The 19,323-nt window shown below is 41.0% G+C and overlaps 1 protein-coding gene across 5 annotated transcripts in view; it reads left to right on the top strand.

Annotated features, from left to right (window-relative positions):
- Positions 1–19,323, top strand: part of ANK3 (ankyrin 3) — a 326,106-nt gene that overhangs the window by 225,294 nt on the left and 81,489 nt on the right. For all 5 annotated transcript variants that reach the window (XM_053663869.1, XM_053663868.1, XM_053663866.1 and 2 more), the window contains one exon: positions 4,492–4,594. In XM_053663869.1, coding sequence (XP_053519844.1) covers positions 4,492–4,594 — 103 coding nt within the window. The remainder of the gene's footprint in view (positions 1–4,491; positions 4,595–19,323) is intronic.

The raw sequence follows: 19,323 nt of genomic DNA, 5'->3' as shown, positions 1-19,323 counted from the left end.
TGTCCAAAATTTGGGGACTTCTTTTCCGTGGCTGGATTAACAGCTTGTTTGCTGACAGTCAAGTTATTTTAAAGCTAATAATTAAACCACCTAAGCCAGAGCCTGCGGACATTTTCCTATAGTTTGAGTGTCTGTTGTAAAAAGTTTCATTGTCTAATAGTAAATGGCACTTCCCACAAGGTAAACCTGAGACTTAATTCTCACTGTCCTTGATCTGGCTGGTTTAGATCCTGAATTGATTTTTTTGTTTTTAGTTGGTCTTTTTTTTTTTTTTAACAGAATTTGGAATCTCATGTAACTTACTAGAATTTTTGCTTTGTTAATGTATATATAGTACACGGAAGACAAAATCTTCTTGTAACCGGTATCATTTACAAGAAGGGGAAATAACTTTTTATAGTGTGTACTATTTTGTGTATTAACAGATTGCAACAAGTTATAACTGAAAATATGCAGAATCTTAGAGGATCTCAAAGGAAAATTCTATTTAGAGATATAATAGCTTTTGTAATCCAATAGCTAGCTGATTCGCTCCCTGAGATAGTTTAGAGAAGGTAACATTTTGTGGATTACTCATTTGAATGTAGGAAATTGTAGCAGCTGACATCCAGTGAATGATTAAACTGAATATTGTCTCATATTTTTTTCCCAAGAAAGTTCTAAGGCTTCCATACTTCTGGTTTTGATTGCACCATTATTATTTGTTGCTGTTATATGTAACTCATTTTTTTACATTGGCAACTCATGTTATGCTCAGAGGCAAATATAAAAATAAATCATAAAGCCAATGTTTAAAGGTACCGTTAGAGTTTAATATTCTGAGTGTAACATTTAAAAAGTAATACATTAAATGTGTATCTCATTCTACCATAACATTTTTTTCTTTTTTCCCTGTCTCATTTTTTTTTTTTTTTTTGCTTTCTTCTCCTGATTTTTTTCTAAAAATACTTTAAAATAGTCCCAAGATCAGGTAAGAAATGGCACTTTCCTGGTGTTTCCCTGCCCTTCCCTGACTCATTTTCTCCTTTTTCTTTTCTCCCGCATTGTGCTGTGTGGGCTGTGCCGTGCTGTGCTGTGCCGTGTTGCTCTGACATGTGCTCTTTTTTTTTTCTGCTCAGCTTTAGCAAATTGGTTTTGTGATTCTGCAGAAATTAGCAAATGACTCAGTGGATGATAAGAAATCTTACTATGCCAAACTGACTGAATATTTAAGGAACTTCTTCCCCTTAACAAAGTTTGTTTGGTGCATGAGGGGGAAACTGGAGAAATTTCACTGGACATTAGTGTTGAAGAGCTGTTTGTTTGCTGGTTGCTGTTTTATTGGAGTTGTGTTAGGCACATGAGTATAGTTTTAAGAATTCTCAGGCATGTGGTTGCCTAATACTTCCTGCATTTATCACTTAGGGTATACTGATGACTACAAATAATATAGTTGACCTGAGTTAAAAACAATTTAATGCTTTCCAGATCCCCATGCAAATAATGTCTAATTTTAGTAGCTGAAATTACTTCTCTGTATTAAGGATTCTGAGTGGAGCTTGATGGATTTAATTGGCTCCATCTGTCTATTGTAAGTCGGTCTGGAACAGTCAGGAGTAAGAACTTTAGACGCATAAAATAGACATCTTTCAGCTTTTCTGTTGGTAGCTCCCAGTTCTGGGCCCTGTTGTGTAGTTGGCATGCATGTTCAAGTTCAGAGAAAGAGGGGATGTGTAAAACATATCAACAAATCTTAGAGACATTTAAGAACTGAAATTAAAGTAAATATGTAGTTATTTTTTAAAACGTTTAAGGCTTAGTCCATATCTACAGTAAAATTGTGCTCACATACCACCAATGTTAACGTACACTGTAGGAACCATAACTTAAGGAAATGAATGAATGTTGCGGGGAGTGAGCTTCTCAAATCTCAACAATGTGGCAAAACAGAACCTTGCCTGAGTACTTAGAAGTTGCACTGTCCAGTAATGTGTCCCCTAGGTGATATGGCAATTCAGATTAAAACTAGTCGACATTAAGTACTATTAAAAATGCAGTTCTTTAGTCACCAGCTGCAATTCAGGTACGGAGTGGCCCCTGGTGACCCATGGACACTGCCTTGCACAGTGAAGATTTAGAACTACCATCACAAAAAGTCCTGGTAACAGTGTTGAGTGAGAGGGTAGGAAGAGAATGCCTGCCTTTAGGAAGCTTATATTGTACTGGAGAGAATGTAAAGGGACGAGAAACAGGAATACCAGGAAGAAATACTGGAAGCGGGGGTGGGGAGGGGTGTGTGAGTCCTGGCTGGGCACCGAAGGCCTCAGTGTGCGAGTGCTCAAGGTCATGTGGCTTACTAGGTAAGCTCCTCTGTGCAGGGGTCACGCTTACTTTTATTTTCTTGCTTTCATATCCTGTTTCTAATACTTTGACTAGCTTATAACAGTCAGTAAATATTTGCTGAATACACTATATAATGACTGTAGAATAATAGTTATTTTGGAGTCCGAGATCCCTTTTAAGATTCTGGTGAAAACTAAGGTTTAATCCTAGAAGGATGTACATACCCATTTATGTAGACACTTAGAATAATGCCTATAATTCAGGGGCCTCTGTGTATTGATAAAAAAAATACTTGCTGTGGGTAATGTTTCATGTAGTAACTACAGAGAGGAAAAGAAATTGTTTTGTGTCAAGCAAGTTCTTATTTGCCTCTTTGCTCTTTTCCCTGTCTAGTACACACAAGGCCAAGGCCAGAGTCTGACTGAGTCTACTGGTAAAGATTCAAGCAGCCACATTCATATTCAGACAGTTTGTTAATGACCTAGGCAGTGACAGATACCAAGGACTGTGGTCCTTGACCCCATACAAAAACTATGACACCAAAACCAAGGGCCTGTGTTCCCCACTAGCTGCGGGGCGCCCCGTTGCCGAGGAGCCAGTTCTAGAGTGAAGCTCAGTGGTTTCATCTTCTGCCACCCTTTCCAAGGAAGACAGGCGCAGGAAGCCTTGGGAAGCTATGGAAGGCTTGCCTGGCAACAGCCTGTCACGGCAGGTGAGAGAGGGAGGCAGGCGGGAGAGGGCCTGAAGCAGCTCCTCCAGAGCCTCCATCCTTTGCCTTTCTGTAGGATCACGAGGTGTTCTGCCGAGGCTCAGATCAGCCTGCGTGTCCTGTGTGGACATGGGCAGGGTTCCCAGGGTCCCTTTCTCTATTGCCTGTTTTAAGTTTGAGGTATGATTGACAAATAATATTACATCAGTGTCCAGGATAGAACATAATGATTCAATATATATGTATCACAAAATAATTATCACAGTAATCCTAGTTAACATCTACTACCACATAGTTATAATTTTTTCCCTTGTGATGAGAACTTTTTTTTAAAGATTTTATTTATTTATCTTTAGAGGGGAAGGGGGAAGGAGAGAGGGAGAGAAACATCAATGTATGGTTGCCTTTTGTGCGCCCCCTGCTGGGAACTGGCCTGCAACCCAGGCATGTGCCCTGACTGGGGGAATCGAACCGTGAGTGTATGGTTCGCAGGCTCGCGCTCAATCCACTGAGCTACACCAGCCAGGGCTGATGAGAACTTTTAAGACCTACTCCCTTAGCAACTTTCAAATATATACAGTAGTATTAACTGTAGTCGCCATGCTGTACATTACACCCCCAGGACCTATTTATTTCAAAACTGGGATTTTGTACCACCTTCAACCATCTTACCCCCCCCACCCCCGAACCCCCTACTGATTTTTAGTTTAGAGGTCAGTGTGGTGAGTAGCACTTCCGGACACAAGCTTGTACTCTGGGAAGTTCAGGGGCTGTGTTGAGGATTTGTAAGCGGCTAGAAAAGTGAAGGGTCGAAGGAGCAAGTAAGGAAAGACTTGAGCAAGGAAAGAACACAAAACCACATATGGGATTAAAATCGTCAAGGCGAGAAAGCTGACCAAGGGGCATGTGAGATGTGTTCACAGCACTGCTTCCTTCCTTCCAGAGCTTTCCACCAGTAGCAGCTGTAAACCTCTCAATAAGTTAAACCCTTATCTGGTTCCAAAGACACATAAACAGAACCATTGACAGCAGACGGAATTTCATTTATTAGTATGCACTAGACAGATAAGGATCAGAAAGAGAGGAGAGCCTGAGGTAAGGTCTTACCATAGGAAATCTCTCAGGTTATCAGATCATCTGGAATCATCCAGTTCTTCACCGTTGGCATGTCGGTCCAGCTGTTACAGTGCAACATCCAAAATTGTTAGCCATTTCATCTTCTCACAGATGTAACACCAATTGGCCTACTTTTAAACCAAACCTGATGATGAGATTGTCCAAGCTTCACAGATTTCCTCACACAGAAGGGACTTCATTTTTTGACAGTGTCTTTTCAAGAACAACTTTTGTTGATTTTTTTTTAGCCATTGTGCCTGTTGTTAAAGTTGCATGCATTAATTTTCTTTTATTCATCTCATCACCATCCACCACTCTTGAATGGGTAACTGTAACCACAACAGCCTCCGCTCCTTCAGTTCGGATAGGTCCTACACCTTGAACAGAAGCTCCTACGCCCGGGACAGCATGATGATCGAAGAACTCCTCGTGCCATCCAAAGAACAGGTAGGCATTCTTTTACAAATACTCTTTGATTGTTAAACTGTCGTTTGTATATTTGAATCAACCTCTTTGTCCCATGACAAGAACTATATTTTGATGTGCTTGATTTTGCATTGATAAATCTTCCAGTTCTGCCAGTTAGAGAAAAAATCAACTGTGCGATCAATGGAAATATCCCTCTCTTCTCTGCGTGAGTCATGAAAGTCCCATAGAGAGAAACTCAGAAAATCCTAGGAGAGTCATGGATCCCTTTTCTCATTTCTATGTCAAATCTATTTAAACTTCTTAAAAAGAGAGTTGATAATCAATAGCTAAATTTGCCTACATTATCCACATGTATGTTTGGTTGTACTAAACAAACTTTGTGTGCATGTTGGAATTTGCTAGAATTGTTTTTAACAGATAGTTAAAGATGAGATCCTTCCTGGTTTTGGTCTTTGAGTTTCACAGCTGCCTATAATGGGCCTTCTCAAGATGTGATGTATTGAGCTTTCTGCCAGAATCCGTGCCAGGTTCATGTAGTGTTTGTGTAATCCCTTTTCTCAGTAATTGTGGTTGAATAGATACTTGGTTTAATACAAGAAGTCCCAGCAACGTAGTCCCACCGCAGACAGGCTCAGTATGGTTCATTATTCCAGATACACACACGACCTGATTTATACTTGCAGTCATGTGCTGGTGATGGATGGAACTGTTTGGAGCATAAAACTAAGTGTAAAGGTGGCTCATAATATTTAAACAGTGTAAGTAATTGGTGAAACAATGCTGGGTTTATTCACTGCACAATGAAGGTAAATTGGAACAGATGAGTGAGTGAGTCACTTATCGCCGAGTTAGAGGTTAAGCAGCAGACGGGCAGACCTTCAGGACTCCCACGTGTCTGGAGATGCTGGTTTCCAGACACACAGGTACACATTGTACTTCATGAGTACCTATGATAAACACTTTATTACTTTTCACTCTCTAGAACATTCTTAGCAAGCGGGCCTTACAGAGGTGGATACAGCAGCTATTCACTGCTTTGTCAGACCAAAAAAAACACCCTTTGTGGAATGATTACAGATGCGGTAGCATGTTGTGGTGCAAGTGGGTGTTAACACTAAATAGTCAGTTGTCTCAAACAGTGAAGCTAAGGGAGTGGAAGGTGTTCCTGAGTATTGGTCGAGGTCTTCCACAGAACTCTTTGCTTGGTTGGCTGTGGCCATTACCTCAGTCAGGTAACTCTGACCTCTTCATGTTCCCAACTGAGACGAGATGTTAGTGGGTATATTGGTAATACTTTCAAGTGTTGAAATGCCTGTTACTCTCTATGCCCTAAAAAACCCCCACAAAACATAAAATTGCAGGTGAAAAGAGATTCCTTGGGTATCAGTGACATTTCCCTCCTACGTGAAATATGTGTCTCGTTCCGTAATGGAATAGCAAATCCTTGGTTGAACCTAATCATGGTGTATATTTCCGAATATATATTTGCTTTGGGGCAAGGGCATGAAATTGGGACCACCACAAACATTACTGTGACCTCACCGTTACCGCCCCCACCACCATCACCAGCACGCCCCCATCACTGCCACCGTCACCTCCACTGCCGCTCCCACCATTATTACTGCCGTAGGGACACTACCTCCCAAGCTCTGCACACCAACCTTCAAGGGAACTGTGAACGTCTGCAATGCTACAAGGCTACTGGCAGACTTCCGAGGGTTCTCACTCCACCCATTACCGACCCATAAGTCTCTACCTAGACCTGCTTACTCGGGCAGAGTGGAGTGGCAGCATTTACTCAGAATGAAGGATTTGTCAAAAGAAGTAGAAGACAAAGAGAAGCGTTGGGGTGGAACCGATGTCCTCTTATTCGGTTTGTTGCTGCCTCACTTTCAGAAGCCCCTCTGTGGGTGTCACAACGCTCCTGTGGACCACTCAGGGGAGAGCAAGGTTCAGGGCATCTTGAAACCTTTACCAAGAAATCTTAAGTTGATACCTACAGAAGCAGCAAGTTGCTCTCTTTGATGAGTACGGAAAATGCCACGGTTTGACAGACATTCCTTGTGGAAATAATATGTTTAAAGGGTATATAACCTTACTCCTGGTCACACACCTTCGTGATAAATTCACCAGAGATTTGGAGGGAAATATGAAGGGTACAACGACATTTTAGGGAAAACTGAAGTAATTGAAGTACTGGCAATGTTGTCAGGAAACTTGATTTTCTTAGCAGCAATAACAGTATTGAAGCTATATGGGGGGATATCTCTATTTCGGGATATGCTTGCTGAAGTTTTCAGAACTGAAGTAATTGTTAAGTCAGCTATTTATTTTCAAGTGGTTCAGAAAAAAGTGGAGGGTTGGAGAGAGAATAAAAATGCAAATCAGGCAGATATTAATTGTTGAACCTAGGTGGAGTCTACACAGGCATTCCTTATATGAGTTTTTCAACTTTGTATGAACACCTTCAAAATAAAAACTTGGAGGACAGAGAAAGATAATTCCTGAAAGAAGTACATTAACCTGTTTAGTCCCTAGTGTCTCATTCATTGTAGGAGAGAGAGAAAAGGCTAGTTCCTCAAAAGAGATGCTCTCAGCGGGAAGAGTCCAGTTACTCCCTGCAAGACTGAGAAGTGTTTACTATGGAGATTCACTTACACGCTTTGTGTTAAGACTTTAAATACAAAGTTATTTATGTTTATCATGCCTCTAAAGCTATATTTATAAATTTCAAAATATAGTTTCTCCACACTATTGATTTTGTTTAAAGCATGCAAGAAGTCTTCAGTATTTAGAATTCCTAAAGCAAAGTTACCCGGCTTACTGTCAGATTGAAATCTGCCCTATTTTTGCCCAGTTCAAGTTCCTTGGACAAGTTAAGGCCGAAAAGGAATAAAAATTAACACCCTGTACGCTGCTTTCTTTCAACACGAGCAGACCTCCCCCACACAAAGCCTAGTTGCCCCTTTATTATCCTGCTGCTTATTAATCAGTTTGCGCGTTAACCAGAGGTTCAGGACAGAGGAGACCCAGAATGATCTACACAGGCCCACCTGCCCCACACTCCTAAGAACCTGAGCTGGTGGGAGGCAGGTGTGGAGGCCAGGGCTGGGAAGGGAGGGAGGACAAGTAAGTCCTCATTCTTTCTAGGCCTCACTCAGGATTAGTCTGTAAACTACTTAATCCTTCCCCACCCCTGCCTCAGTCAAGAGTGGACTCTTTTTTTTGGCTTTGATAGAGGGTTTTCCATGAACTTCCCATTCTTGCACTTTCTCTTTACCTGTTAATCAAGAGCCACTTGTAGTCATGCTTCTGAAAATTGTATGTAAATAAATCACATGTTGTGTTTGTCAAAAGATATTACTTAAAGCAGTGACACTCAGGCCTGACCACTCCTGAGAATCACTTGGAAAACATTTAAAAAAACGATTGCTCAGGTCCTGACTCGGCAGGCCAGGGTGGAACCGGGGCACCGGATTTTTCAGTGTACCCGGAATCGGAAAGCTACTGGGAGTTCTTCATTGGGAGCAGCATTGGAATCTTCTGTGGCTGTTTGGGAAACAGGATGCCTGCAGAACCAGAATTTCTCTGCCTGGGTTCCTGGGCACGTGTGTTTCTCTAAAGCTCCACAGGTGGCTCTGGAATGTACCTCTAGGTAGGAATTTCTGATTTAGAGTGCTCTGGCCAGAGTTTTGTGTGTTGGTCAGTCAAACCTGATGTATTTGTGTTATAAGCTCAGATTTGTGCATGTCAGGTTGCCTTTGAGCTGTATCCGTTTGCACTTGGAAGTATTCCTTTCCAAATAGGTGGTGCTCAAGGAAAGGGATGACTCTAGACTAAAGCCCAGCTGTCTAAGATGAATAGAACAGACTTGTTCTTTCCTACCTTCTGACATCATTATTGAAAGCCCCATCTGTTGTGGCTTACCCTGCTGTGTGTGATCCAGGTCAGACAGTTCTCGTTACCTTAGTGGAGTACTAGTCCTTAGAGGCCATGAGCATCAGGACATAAGATGCTTATGGTGAGGGTGATGATGCTTATGGTGAGGGTGGTAGAAACAGCTAATTTTGAGTTCCTGCTATGTGTAAGATACTCTTCTAAGAGTTGTACTAGAACTAACTCACTTACAGTTCACAAAAATCCTGTGAGACAATTTCTTGGCTCCATTAAAAAGATGAAGAAACTCAAGTGCACAGACAGCTTCAGTAACTCACCCTAGGGTAGGGGACACAGCTGGCAAATGGCAGTCACTGGCCACCTGGCTCCAGAGGGCCTCCTTTCAACACTAGTCTGCTCTTCCAGGACACATCTGCCCTGCTCAGTGTGAGTGAGCAGGAAGCCAGTGAAGAGCCCATGCTTTGCTCTGTCCCCCAGGACCTCGTACTCGCTTGTGTTGTTACTGTGGGTGTGGCACCATCATCTTTATCCATTTTTAGCCTGAAAGATTATGTTTAGACATGTGTTACTCATTATGCTTATTTCTAACTCTAATAATAAGTTCTTCTTTAATGTGCTTCAAAGGGAACTGACAACTTATATTCAGCAAGTTATGAATATTACGGAGAAAATGATTCTGCTTAAAATTATGGCATATAAAACATCATTTTTAAAGGAATGGAAATATTTGACCTTTACATGGATGTGAGGTAGAAGGCATGATCATGGTCTAAAAATACTTTGCGGGCTAACTAATTAATTACACTTTCTTTGAATGACCCTGGAAGCAGTTGTAAGACCAAGGGATGTATTTTGCTGGCAGGAACATTAATTCAGTATGATTTCTGGTCGTGATTCAAGGATGGGAGAAGAGCAGAAATCACTAAAGAGACACGGGTTGGTTTTGCCCGCATGCACCGATTCCATTTTCTCTAGACAGCAGTCACAGGACCTGATGCTCAAAGCTCTGCCCCCCATTTCTCAGTCAGTGTAGTTTAGAAGGGGTTGAAATTCTCCCCCCTGCTCCGAGGATGAGCCCCAGACCTGGCCTTTCAGAGTGTTCCTTTTCCTGGATTACCATAATTGTGTTCGGGTGAAATGAAAAATCGTAGCCAGTCCAGTAAGACTTGAATGTGAGACTTGGTCTAGCCTTTCAGGGATTGCTAAACTATAAGATGGAGTGAGTCCAAAGCTGCTGGGGTTGGAACACGGATTCCCATGTCGTTTGAGCCATGGCTGCATTCAGCCACACCCATAGCCAGTGCCGCCCAGACGTTCCCACTATATAAACAGATAGATTCATCTCAGTCCACTTTCCCACCCAGACCCCTGGGGAGAGGGCGTCTTAAGCCAGTTTAATTTGGGTTTCTGCCCTCACGGATGTGCTTGCGGCTGGCGGTCATAGAACCCGCAATGAAACAGCCACATACCAAAGGCAATGCACAAAGTCCCCTGGTATCTTAAGGTGCCATTCAGCATTGAGAGTCTATCATTGTATGCTTTCTCCAGGAATAAATCTAATTTAACAAAATAAAAAGAAAATGAGGTATGCTTTAAGAGAATAGCTGTGAAGTTGGGTGTTTCCAAGCCAAAACTCTTAGAAAGGCGTTCTTTGCCTGTCAATCACTAAGGCATAAGCACCTTCCACTTCTTTTCTGTCCTGTTGATGGACAGGCAGATGTCAATGAAAAGAAAAACAGGACAGCTGCGCAGCCCTGCCCCTCTCTGAGTAGATTGCTTTCATTTGGCAGACTTTTCCTTTCAGACCAGATTGGCCCAAGTGTTTATGCTTAAGAGGACAAGTGGCAAGGCTTCAAAGGGCGACCAGTTGAGAAGGTTTAACTAGTGTGCAAACAGATGCATTGGCTATTTGAGTGGTAACTGTGGAGATGAGTCTGTGGTTAATATCTGAGACCTTATTATAGTTTCCCTGTTCCTGGAGGCAACTTTTCTCATTTACTTCATGGCCTAGGATTCCAGATCCTTTGAGTTAGACATGGCCTTTTTTTGAAGCTAAAGATGATCTCATGTATATTTAGTCATATATTGTGTTATGTACTACTTGATATGTAGTAATTCATGTGCTAGGCAAGTTGGAAGGGTCTTCAGGAGAAATTTCACATTTATTTTGTCAAGACCTAGCAATTTTCAATGATTTCAGTAATAGAAAAGGAGACAAATGCCTAATCCAAAAGCTGGTTATGCTAATAGGTTTCTTCCTCTCTCTCTCTCAACCCCATTCCACAGCCCCTGCTCAAAATACACACACCTTTCCCCCCAGCAGCAGCTTTACCTTCCTATGTCTTTCATTTAAGCTAACTTCTTTTTTATATTTTAATATATTTTATTGATTATGCTCTTACAGTTGTTTCATTTCCCCCCTTCACTCCCCTCCACCCTGCACACCCTCTCCCATCCACATTCCCCCCTTTAGTTCATGTCCATGTGTCATAAGTTCTTTAGCTTCTACATTTCCCATACTATTCGTGCCCTCCCCCTGCCTATTTCCTCCCCACCATCTATGCTACTTATTCTCTATACCTTTCCCCCCTCTCTCCCCCTCCCATTCCCCTGTTGCTATCCCTCCAGGTGATTTCTAAGGTGCTCTCAAAAATGCGCATGGTGGCAGAAAGTAGCCAGCCTGGGATTAAAGATTTGCTAGAGATAGTCCCCTAGAAGATAAGCACCTTTGACTAGTGACATTTAATATGCTGCTTTTTCTCATCAAAGTGCTTTGCCAGCATTACTCGGGTGATCTGTTCCACGCTTCTGGCAGATTGGTCAGCAAGATTACAGATTTTTCTTTTAAGGCAGAGAAGTTGGTGCTGTGACTTAAGGTAGTACAGTTTGTTTGGACACCTTGAGCTGGATATTGGTTCGTTAGCATCTCAGCTTCCACCCTGTTCTTGAGTCACCTTGTTTTGTTGAAGTTGGTAGCTGGATCATCTTGAAGTCAGATTTGGAAATGCCAAAGAACCCAGCTTCATTATGGTTTATAGAGTAGTTTTCAGTAGGCCTTAAGAGGTAATATTAGCTGATTTCAAGAGAATTACTTAAAAAAAAAAAGACCTGCTTTAGTGAGTCTTTAATTCTATTTTATTTTGCTGCTTGAATCAGGTTTTCTTTTATGGAATCTATTTTTTAAGGTGAATAACATGATGGTTTGATACATGTACACATTGTGCAGTGGTTATTACCACAATCAGGCTAATTAATATATTCATCACTTCAGTAGTTATGATTTATTCTGTGTGATGAGAACACTTCAGGTCTGTACCTTAGCAAATTCCAAGTATATGATGCATCATTGTTAACTACAGTTACAGTGCTGTACATTAGGTTTCCAGAATTTATTCATCTAATGACTGACTGAAAGTTGGTTAATTAATTAATCCTTTGATCAATATCTTCCCTTTTCCTCTACCCAGCAGCCTCTGGTAACCACCATTCTGTTATCTGTAACTATGAATTAGACTTTTTTAAAGATGGCATTCATTTCTTAAAAGAATATTTGCAAGTAGTTGTGCTGGATGTGCAGATAGACCTACTCTGTTATGGTATCAGGTTGCCATTTCTTTTGCCCAATACCTACCATCAGTCACAATAATTTTAAGACTTATTGCAGTACCTGTCGCAACATTTTGTTAAAGGGATCTTCTCATTTCATGCTTTTAGCCACTTTGTGGATTAGGTCTTACAGACCAACAGACTGGGGCTGGGAGGAGCATTTTACTTGCACAGTGTCACATTGGGTGGTAGAGATGAGAATAGAATTTTAGTCTGATGGCCACGTGAACCCATTCTGCTGCTGACCACTGAGCCACAGGGCCATTCTAATAAAGGCAGTGTAGCAGACCTGAGGAAAGCACGTTCACCTCAGGAAGAGTTCATTTTTTAAATACATTTTATTGTATTTTTTATTACTCTTTAGTCCCCTTATGCCCCCTCCCCCACAATCACCACACTGTTGTCCATAAATCCTTTTTCCTTTCTGTTCAGTCCCTCTACCCCCACCCCCTGCTTAGCTGTCAACCTGCTGGCTATATATGAGTCTGTCTCTATTTTGCTGGTTAGTTCAGTTCGTTCATTAGATTCCACATGTGAGTGAAATCATGTGGTTTTTGTCTTTTTCTGTCTGGCTCATTTCACTTAGCATAATGTTCTCCAGGTCCATCAATAGTGTCACAAATGATAAAATTTTCTTCTTTTCTATACCTGAGTAGTGTTCCATTGTATAAATGTCTCCTAGTTGTTTTATCCACTCATCTCCTGATGGAGACTTGGGCAGCTTCTGTATCTTGGCGATTGTAAATAACACTACAATGAACATAGGGGTGCTTATATTCTTTTGAATTAGTAGTTTTGGGTTCCTTTGGATATATTCCCAGAAGTGAGATCATTGGGTCAAAAGGCAGTTCCATTTTTAATTTTTTGAAGTATAACCTTACTGCTTCCCACAGTGGTTGCACCCGTCTGCATTCCCACCAACAGTGCACTAGGGTTCCCTTTGTCCACATTGTCACCCGCACTTGTTGTTCGCTGATTTATTGATGATGGCCATTCTGACAGGTGTGAGATGGCACTCATTGTGGTTTTAACTTGCATTTCTCTGATGATTAGTGACATTGAGCATCTTTTCCTATGTCTACTGGATGTTTAGACACATAATTGTCACAGCCAAAATACCCCTATTGCTTGTTAATCCAGCAGGGATTAACATGTCTGTAGTCTGATAAGACATATGCTATCCTAAAACACTACATAGGATAGCATATGTCTGTACATACATAGATACATGTACATCTATGTCTTAGATACATAGATGGCTGTAATGTTATCCAAGTTTAAGAAATAAATTATCTTCCATTATTGACAAAAGAGAATTAGAATTATTACTCTCTGTGTTTTTTGTTTGCATAGCAATTTACTATTTTCAAATCACTTTCATATTACTTGGGTCATTTCATTTGCTCAGTGAATTTGGGCAGTTTATAGAATTGACCCATTCCCCTAATGGGTCAGTTAGGAGTGGAGAAGTGCAGGCTCAGTGAGGTTTTCACGACTTGCCATTCACTGGTCTATGAAGTGATGCAGACCAAGTCACCTGTTCCTTGTCTGAGGGAGCCGACACCCACGTGGATTCCCCCTGCCCTGGCCCTGTCCAGGCCGCCAACTAATCTGCTGGTTTCCAGGGGAAGCAGAGTTGACAGACAGGAACCTTAGCTGCAGTCATCCAACAGCGGGGGCTGACAGCCAGCAGCCTGGAGAATCTAGTGCCGAGTTAATTAAATTTCTCGTTCTTTTCTGTGCAAATACTCTCTTGTCTCCCACCTCTTTTCTTCAGTGCCTGGACATTGGTTTCCGGACCTGGGCATTTGGGTGTGTCCCCATTTGTAAGGCCAGTGGGTACTTGCTCTCATCCTTTCTCTGATGAATAGAGATAGTGAGAAACTATTTTGGGAAAGTAGTAAGCTCTTGGAGACGGTGATATCATCATTAGTCAGGCTTTGGACTCTATTGAATCATGTGCATTTTGATTTTACTAGTAGCCTTGACATCACTGCCAAGAGGAAAAATGATGTGCTTATTTATATCATTTTTTATACGGCAGTATAAGGTCTTATTAAGTCACTATGAATTTTTCCTTAATGTAGTGTTCTGCTAAAGCCACCTAGTGCTAGTGTTGGCCTTGTGTTGTGAAATGTTTGAAGTCTGTCTATGAACTACAATCTCCTCATCTATAAAGTGGGTATAATATTACCACCCAGAACTACTGGGTTCTGAGGATTCAAAGAACAATAAACAAAAAAGGCCTAGAGATATTGCTGTTAACATAGAAATTTAAATGCTTTTAAGTCAATAAATAACACCTAAGCATTTATAAATGCATTCTTTTAACCAAGTGGGCTCTCTTGATTTGACATATACAACTGTAAATGGTTAGTGCTGATCCTAGAACACTTTTCTGTTCCACAGATTACCAGATTTTAACGAATGAGCTAATATAAATGAAAGTCCTTGGAAAAGTAGAAGTTACTGCACATATAAGCAGATGTTATAACTTCCAGCCAACACTTGTTCTGGTGCCAGATTTTTAGTGTATATTTTCATTTAATTTCCCTATCAACCAAACCTCAATTTAAAAAGAAGAACACCAAGACTGAGGAAAGTTAAGAAACATGCAATGGATCATGAAACCAGCAAGTACTATTGGGCATCTCCACAGGGCTTTCAGTAAACAAAGATAAGGAAAGGTCAAAGGCAAAATACTATATTTTCTTTAATTCCCACTGGAGGCCAGGTTTAGGGCTGGGTTATTGTCTGAGCCAAGCGGGCCCACGTACTAAAACTGTGACATGGACAGACTTCCTAGCCAGTGACCAGCATCACCTGCCCGGGGCAGGCGCACCCCTCACAGAGCGCGAGTTGGGGGCAGAGGAGGCTACTTGTGCTCTGCAACCGAGCTCAGACCTAAGTGGGTGCAGATCGGACGTGAGCAGAGCCTTCCCAGCTACTTTTCCCACATTTACCACTCAGATTAACCACCCCACATTTCAAGGGCCAAAAGGAATGTAGAGGGCTGGGGAGAGACCCACACTTACACAGTTGGAGCTGCCATCCCAGAATGGAAAACTTCGGAGTGGAAAAGAAGTGTTCTCCATTAACAAGTGGCAGCGGCAGTTTTCAGATCCAAGTCTGTGATTCAACGTCAAAGCCAAGTTTTTCCGTTAAACCCGGGAACACCCCTGCTTGTGGTGGGAACCCCGGGAGCCAACTCCACTTCATCTTCTTTAACCATCTTCACATGTGGTTCCCTAGTTATTATTTTAAAGAATGAAAGCTTTTTGTTGCTACCATGGTGCCATGCACAACATGTCGGAATATTTCAAAATTCATATTTTTTAATTAAAATTAGTAAATAGTTGAAATCGCACACTTCAGGTTTAAATAAATGCTAATCTGTAGGAAAAAAGTATTCAGAGAAATAGGCAGCTTGAAAATGAAGCTACCAATTCATTCTCCTTCTTTAAAAACCAAAGGTTCAGTGGAATCACCTTATTTTTTATTTAGACGGACGCACTATAATAAGAGCATTTTGTTTGTCAGTATTGCAGTTATGAGAATTATTAAGTCTGTCCATAAACCTAAGCAGGTGGGACAAACATTGGAACATGTAGCTGATCGTTTAGAGCAAGTAATTTGTCTATTATATGTTTGTTCACTTGTGTTACAACGAGGTTTCAGTGAGTGGTGAAGAGTCACGAGAGGAAAGGGGCTGGGATGGGAATAACCCGAAGGGATGCGGAATCCCGGTGTGCGGCACATTCCTGCCTCGATGCATATTGCACGATGGCGGTGATACCTTTTTGTGTGATATAATTCATTGGTTCAATAATTAATGTCACGTTTCTAAGAGTGCCAAAGGTAAATAATTTACTGTAATTACCGAAGGAGAGTGATATTATTTATTTACTAGAACTTCTTAAAAAATGTGAAAAGTAACCTCAGGGCCTCAACTGTAGAAGTTGTAGTTTGCTAGAAAAAATACCATACGCAGCACCACCCACTTTATACTAAATATTTTGCCCTATTCTGAAGGTTGGTTAGTTGCGGTGTCCGAAAGTCAGTCACATCAGCCATTAAGGCCACATTGAACTCAACACCTAGCCTTTGGTTTAATTACATAGAATTCAGGAACTTTCTGATGCGGTGTATTTTGGGGCTAGGACCTTGGTTCTGTGAACTCTTGCTAATTAATACCGTTGATCACACATTCATCCACCACACGGGCCCTCCCTCACTGAGAGCAGAGAGAGCTGCTCCACATTCCAGACAGGGTAGGGACTTGCACTTCAGTGCTCTGCAGATGTCGTTTCCAGTTTTATTTCAGGGCTTTTAAAAAAAGTCTTTGTAATTCAGAGTGATTTTTTAAAATTTGTTTTATTATTATCACAAATTTGAGTAATAAAAGTTATGCCATTTTCCAAGACACACTCATTAGGGAAAAAGGAATTTCCATATAAACCTTCAGCCCCCAGTTTCTTCTCTCCAGAGGCAACTGCTTAGCCTGCCTTTTGGTGATTCTCACACACTTTCATGCCACTAAATAATAAGTATGTTGCTTCTTGTTGGCTTTTCCTCATTTCTGGGATTATTTATTGACTCCCCCAGATGGAAGATGGGAGCTTTAATTTTTTAAATACCTCTTGTCTCCCACCTATTTTCCCACCCCCCTCTTTTCCCCAAGCAGTTGTATTTTTATTTTAGTTATAACAGTATGTGTTCATCGCTTCTATAATTATACCTATCTAAATATTACCTAGAGATGTGAAGTATATTATGATTCCATTTTCTTTCCAGCATAGTATTTTGCTTTCCCTGGAATTTTACATCTGGTTGATGTTCTCTGTACAAATCACTAGTTCAGCCCACACCCTCCTCCCCAGTTGTTCAAATCTTTCAACGTGTTCACACTTCTTAGGTGTTCTGTATTCATCTAGTTAATTCATCTCTCTTAGAGCTTTCTTTACTTGTCAAGTGCCTGGTAGGCACACTGTAGCAGAGGTCCCCCCGGTTCCTCCCCCTCGTCACCATGAAAACCCCGTTCCTGTGTTAGACCCTGTGCCTCACTTCTCGGTTCAGTCCTTCGTTTCGGTAGAGTACATCATTTCCTTTACAGAGTGCAGCAGACAACTCGTGTGTGTGTGTATGTACGCACAGATATGAGAGAGAGGGTTTTTTATAGAATTATAAATTCTATAGTCATACTTTTTTTTAGCTGGTTATAGAATTTTGGGTTGAAAAATCATACCCTCAGACGACTGAAGGATCACCTTTAACTTCAGGGTTTGTTTTTGGTTTTGTTTTCTTGAAAGTCTGGTCGAAATCTGTCATCTGTGACCATTTTTTCTCTCTAAGTTTGGAAAATCTGTGTCCCCAGGCTCCGAGGTTGCTCGGTGATGCGCTGGAGCGGGGTCTGCGCTTCCCTGCAGGCTTGTCGCCGTGTGGGTCCCTTCTCTCTGGGACGCAGGTCTGCGGCTCTGGGGAAGTTTCTCAAATTTGTTCCTTGATTTCTTCTCTATTTTACTATTTTTCTCTTTCTAGTATTTTGTTGTTTGGAGAGGGGAGGAAGGTTTTAAATTTCTGAACTGATTCCTCTGCTTTCTTATATGTTCTCTCCTACTTTTTATTTTAAACAGTGTTGCCGTAGATTCTAGGCATTTTTTTTTACTTGACTGCTACCATTTTTGTTATTTTCTCTGAGTTCCATCATTTAATGCGGTTTCAGTATTAAGCAGATACTTAACAGGACAAAAATTGAGATCGATCTTATTTTGGGGATAATATCTTACATCAGATTTAAAATATTTGTAGTCATTCTCTCTTCAAATACAACTTCTGCTTCATTCTCCTCTCCTAAATTACACTTATTTAAAAATTTTTCACTGCATTGCACATGTCTCTGGTTATTTTCTATATTTTCTATTCTTTAAAAGAAAATCTGTCCTTCATTTTGTGTAGTTTCCTATTTATGCTTCCAATTCACTAACCTCATTTCCTGCTGCGTTAGTCAAGAACTCCTATTGTATTGAAAACTAGACAAATGCCCATCTGACTCTTTCTTGCATATATTCCAGTGCTTTGTTGAACTATCCTCCTTTTATTTTCCCTTTTCTCTCTTTCCCCCTATTTTCTTAAACACACTAGTCATAGTTATTTGAAGTTCTTACTAGCATACTTCAACATGTAGGATGACCTGGGATCTGTTTATAGGACCTGGATTTTTTTCTGTTTTTGTTCATGTGCTCTGGCCACACTTGGCGATTTTCATTGCATGCTAGACACGAAGTGTAAGGAAGATGCAGACACCACACCCAGGGATGATGTATTATTCTTCCAAAGAGGGTTCACCCTCCCTCTGCTAGGCAGATGGCAGTAGCTCATTATTTAATCCTATTAAGAGGCTGGAAAGAAGTATTCCAAGTCATGAAAACCAAAGACCTACAACCAAGATTGCTCTATCTAACAAAGCTTTCATTTAGAATGGAAGGACAGATAAAGTGCTTCTCAGATAAGATCAAGTTCAAGGAGTTCATCATCACCAAGCCCTTATTATATGAAATGTTAAAGGGACTTATCCAAGAAAAAGAAGATAAAAAAGATGAACAGTGAAAGGACAGCAAACTCAGTTATTAACAACCACACCTAAAACAAAAGCAAACTAAGAGAACAGCTAGATCAGGAGTGAACCATAGAAATGAAGATCACATGAAGGGTTAGCAACAGGGGAGTGGGAGGAGGAGAAGGGGGGAGAAGGTACAGAAAATAAGTAGCATAGACCGTAGGTAGAAAATAGATAGGGGAGAGGGTAAGAATAGTAGGGGAAATATAGAATCTAAAGAACTTGAGACACGCGTTTATGAACTAAAGGGGGGGATAGTGGGGGAAGGGGGTGTGCAGGGTGGAAGGGAATGAAGGGGGAAAATAGAACAAATGTAATAGCATAATCAATAAAATTAAAAAATTAAAAATAAAATTTTTAAAAAGTCTGCTGAAACGAAGCTGGTTTGTACCTGGGGTAAAGCTGAGATGACCCCTGGTTTGTCCTTGGACCTTCAGGGTCTATATTTAAAATTGTGGTGTGACTTTCAAGTCTCCTCTGCAGACAAGTCCCAAACTACATCTATTTCTCATGAAACTGCCAAAAAAGCTCCATGTGCCTTTCAGAGATTTTTCTGGTTGGATTTTGAGTTTCCTGTCCTGTGCAGCCCCAGAATTCAACCAACGTTCTTACGGAGGGCACGCTCCAG

This window comes from Artibeus jamaicensis, unplaced genomic scaffold (genome assembly GCF_021234435.1).
Source record: "Artibeus jamaicensis isolate MK-2021 breed Jamaican fruit bat unplaced genomic scaffold, CSHL_Jam_final contig_332, whole genome shotgun sequence".
NCBI classification, from domain to species: domain Eukaryota; kingdom Metazoa; phylum Chordata; class Mammalia; order Chiroptera; family Phyllostomidae; genus Artibeus; species Artibeus jamaicensis.
This window is presented reverse-complemented; position numbering and strand designations above follow the sequence as displayed.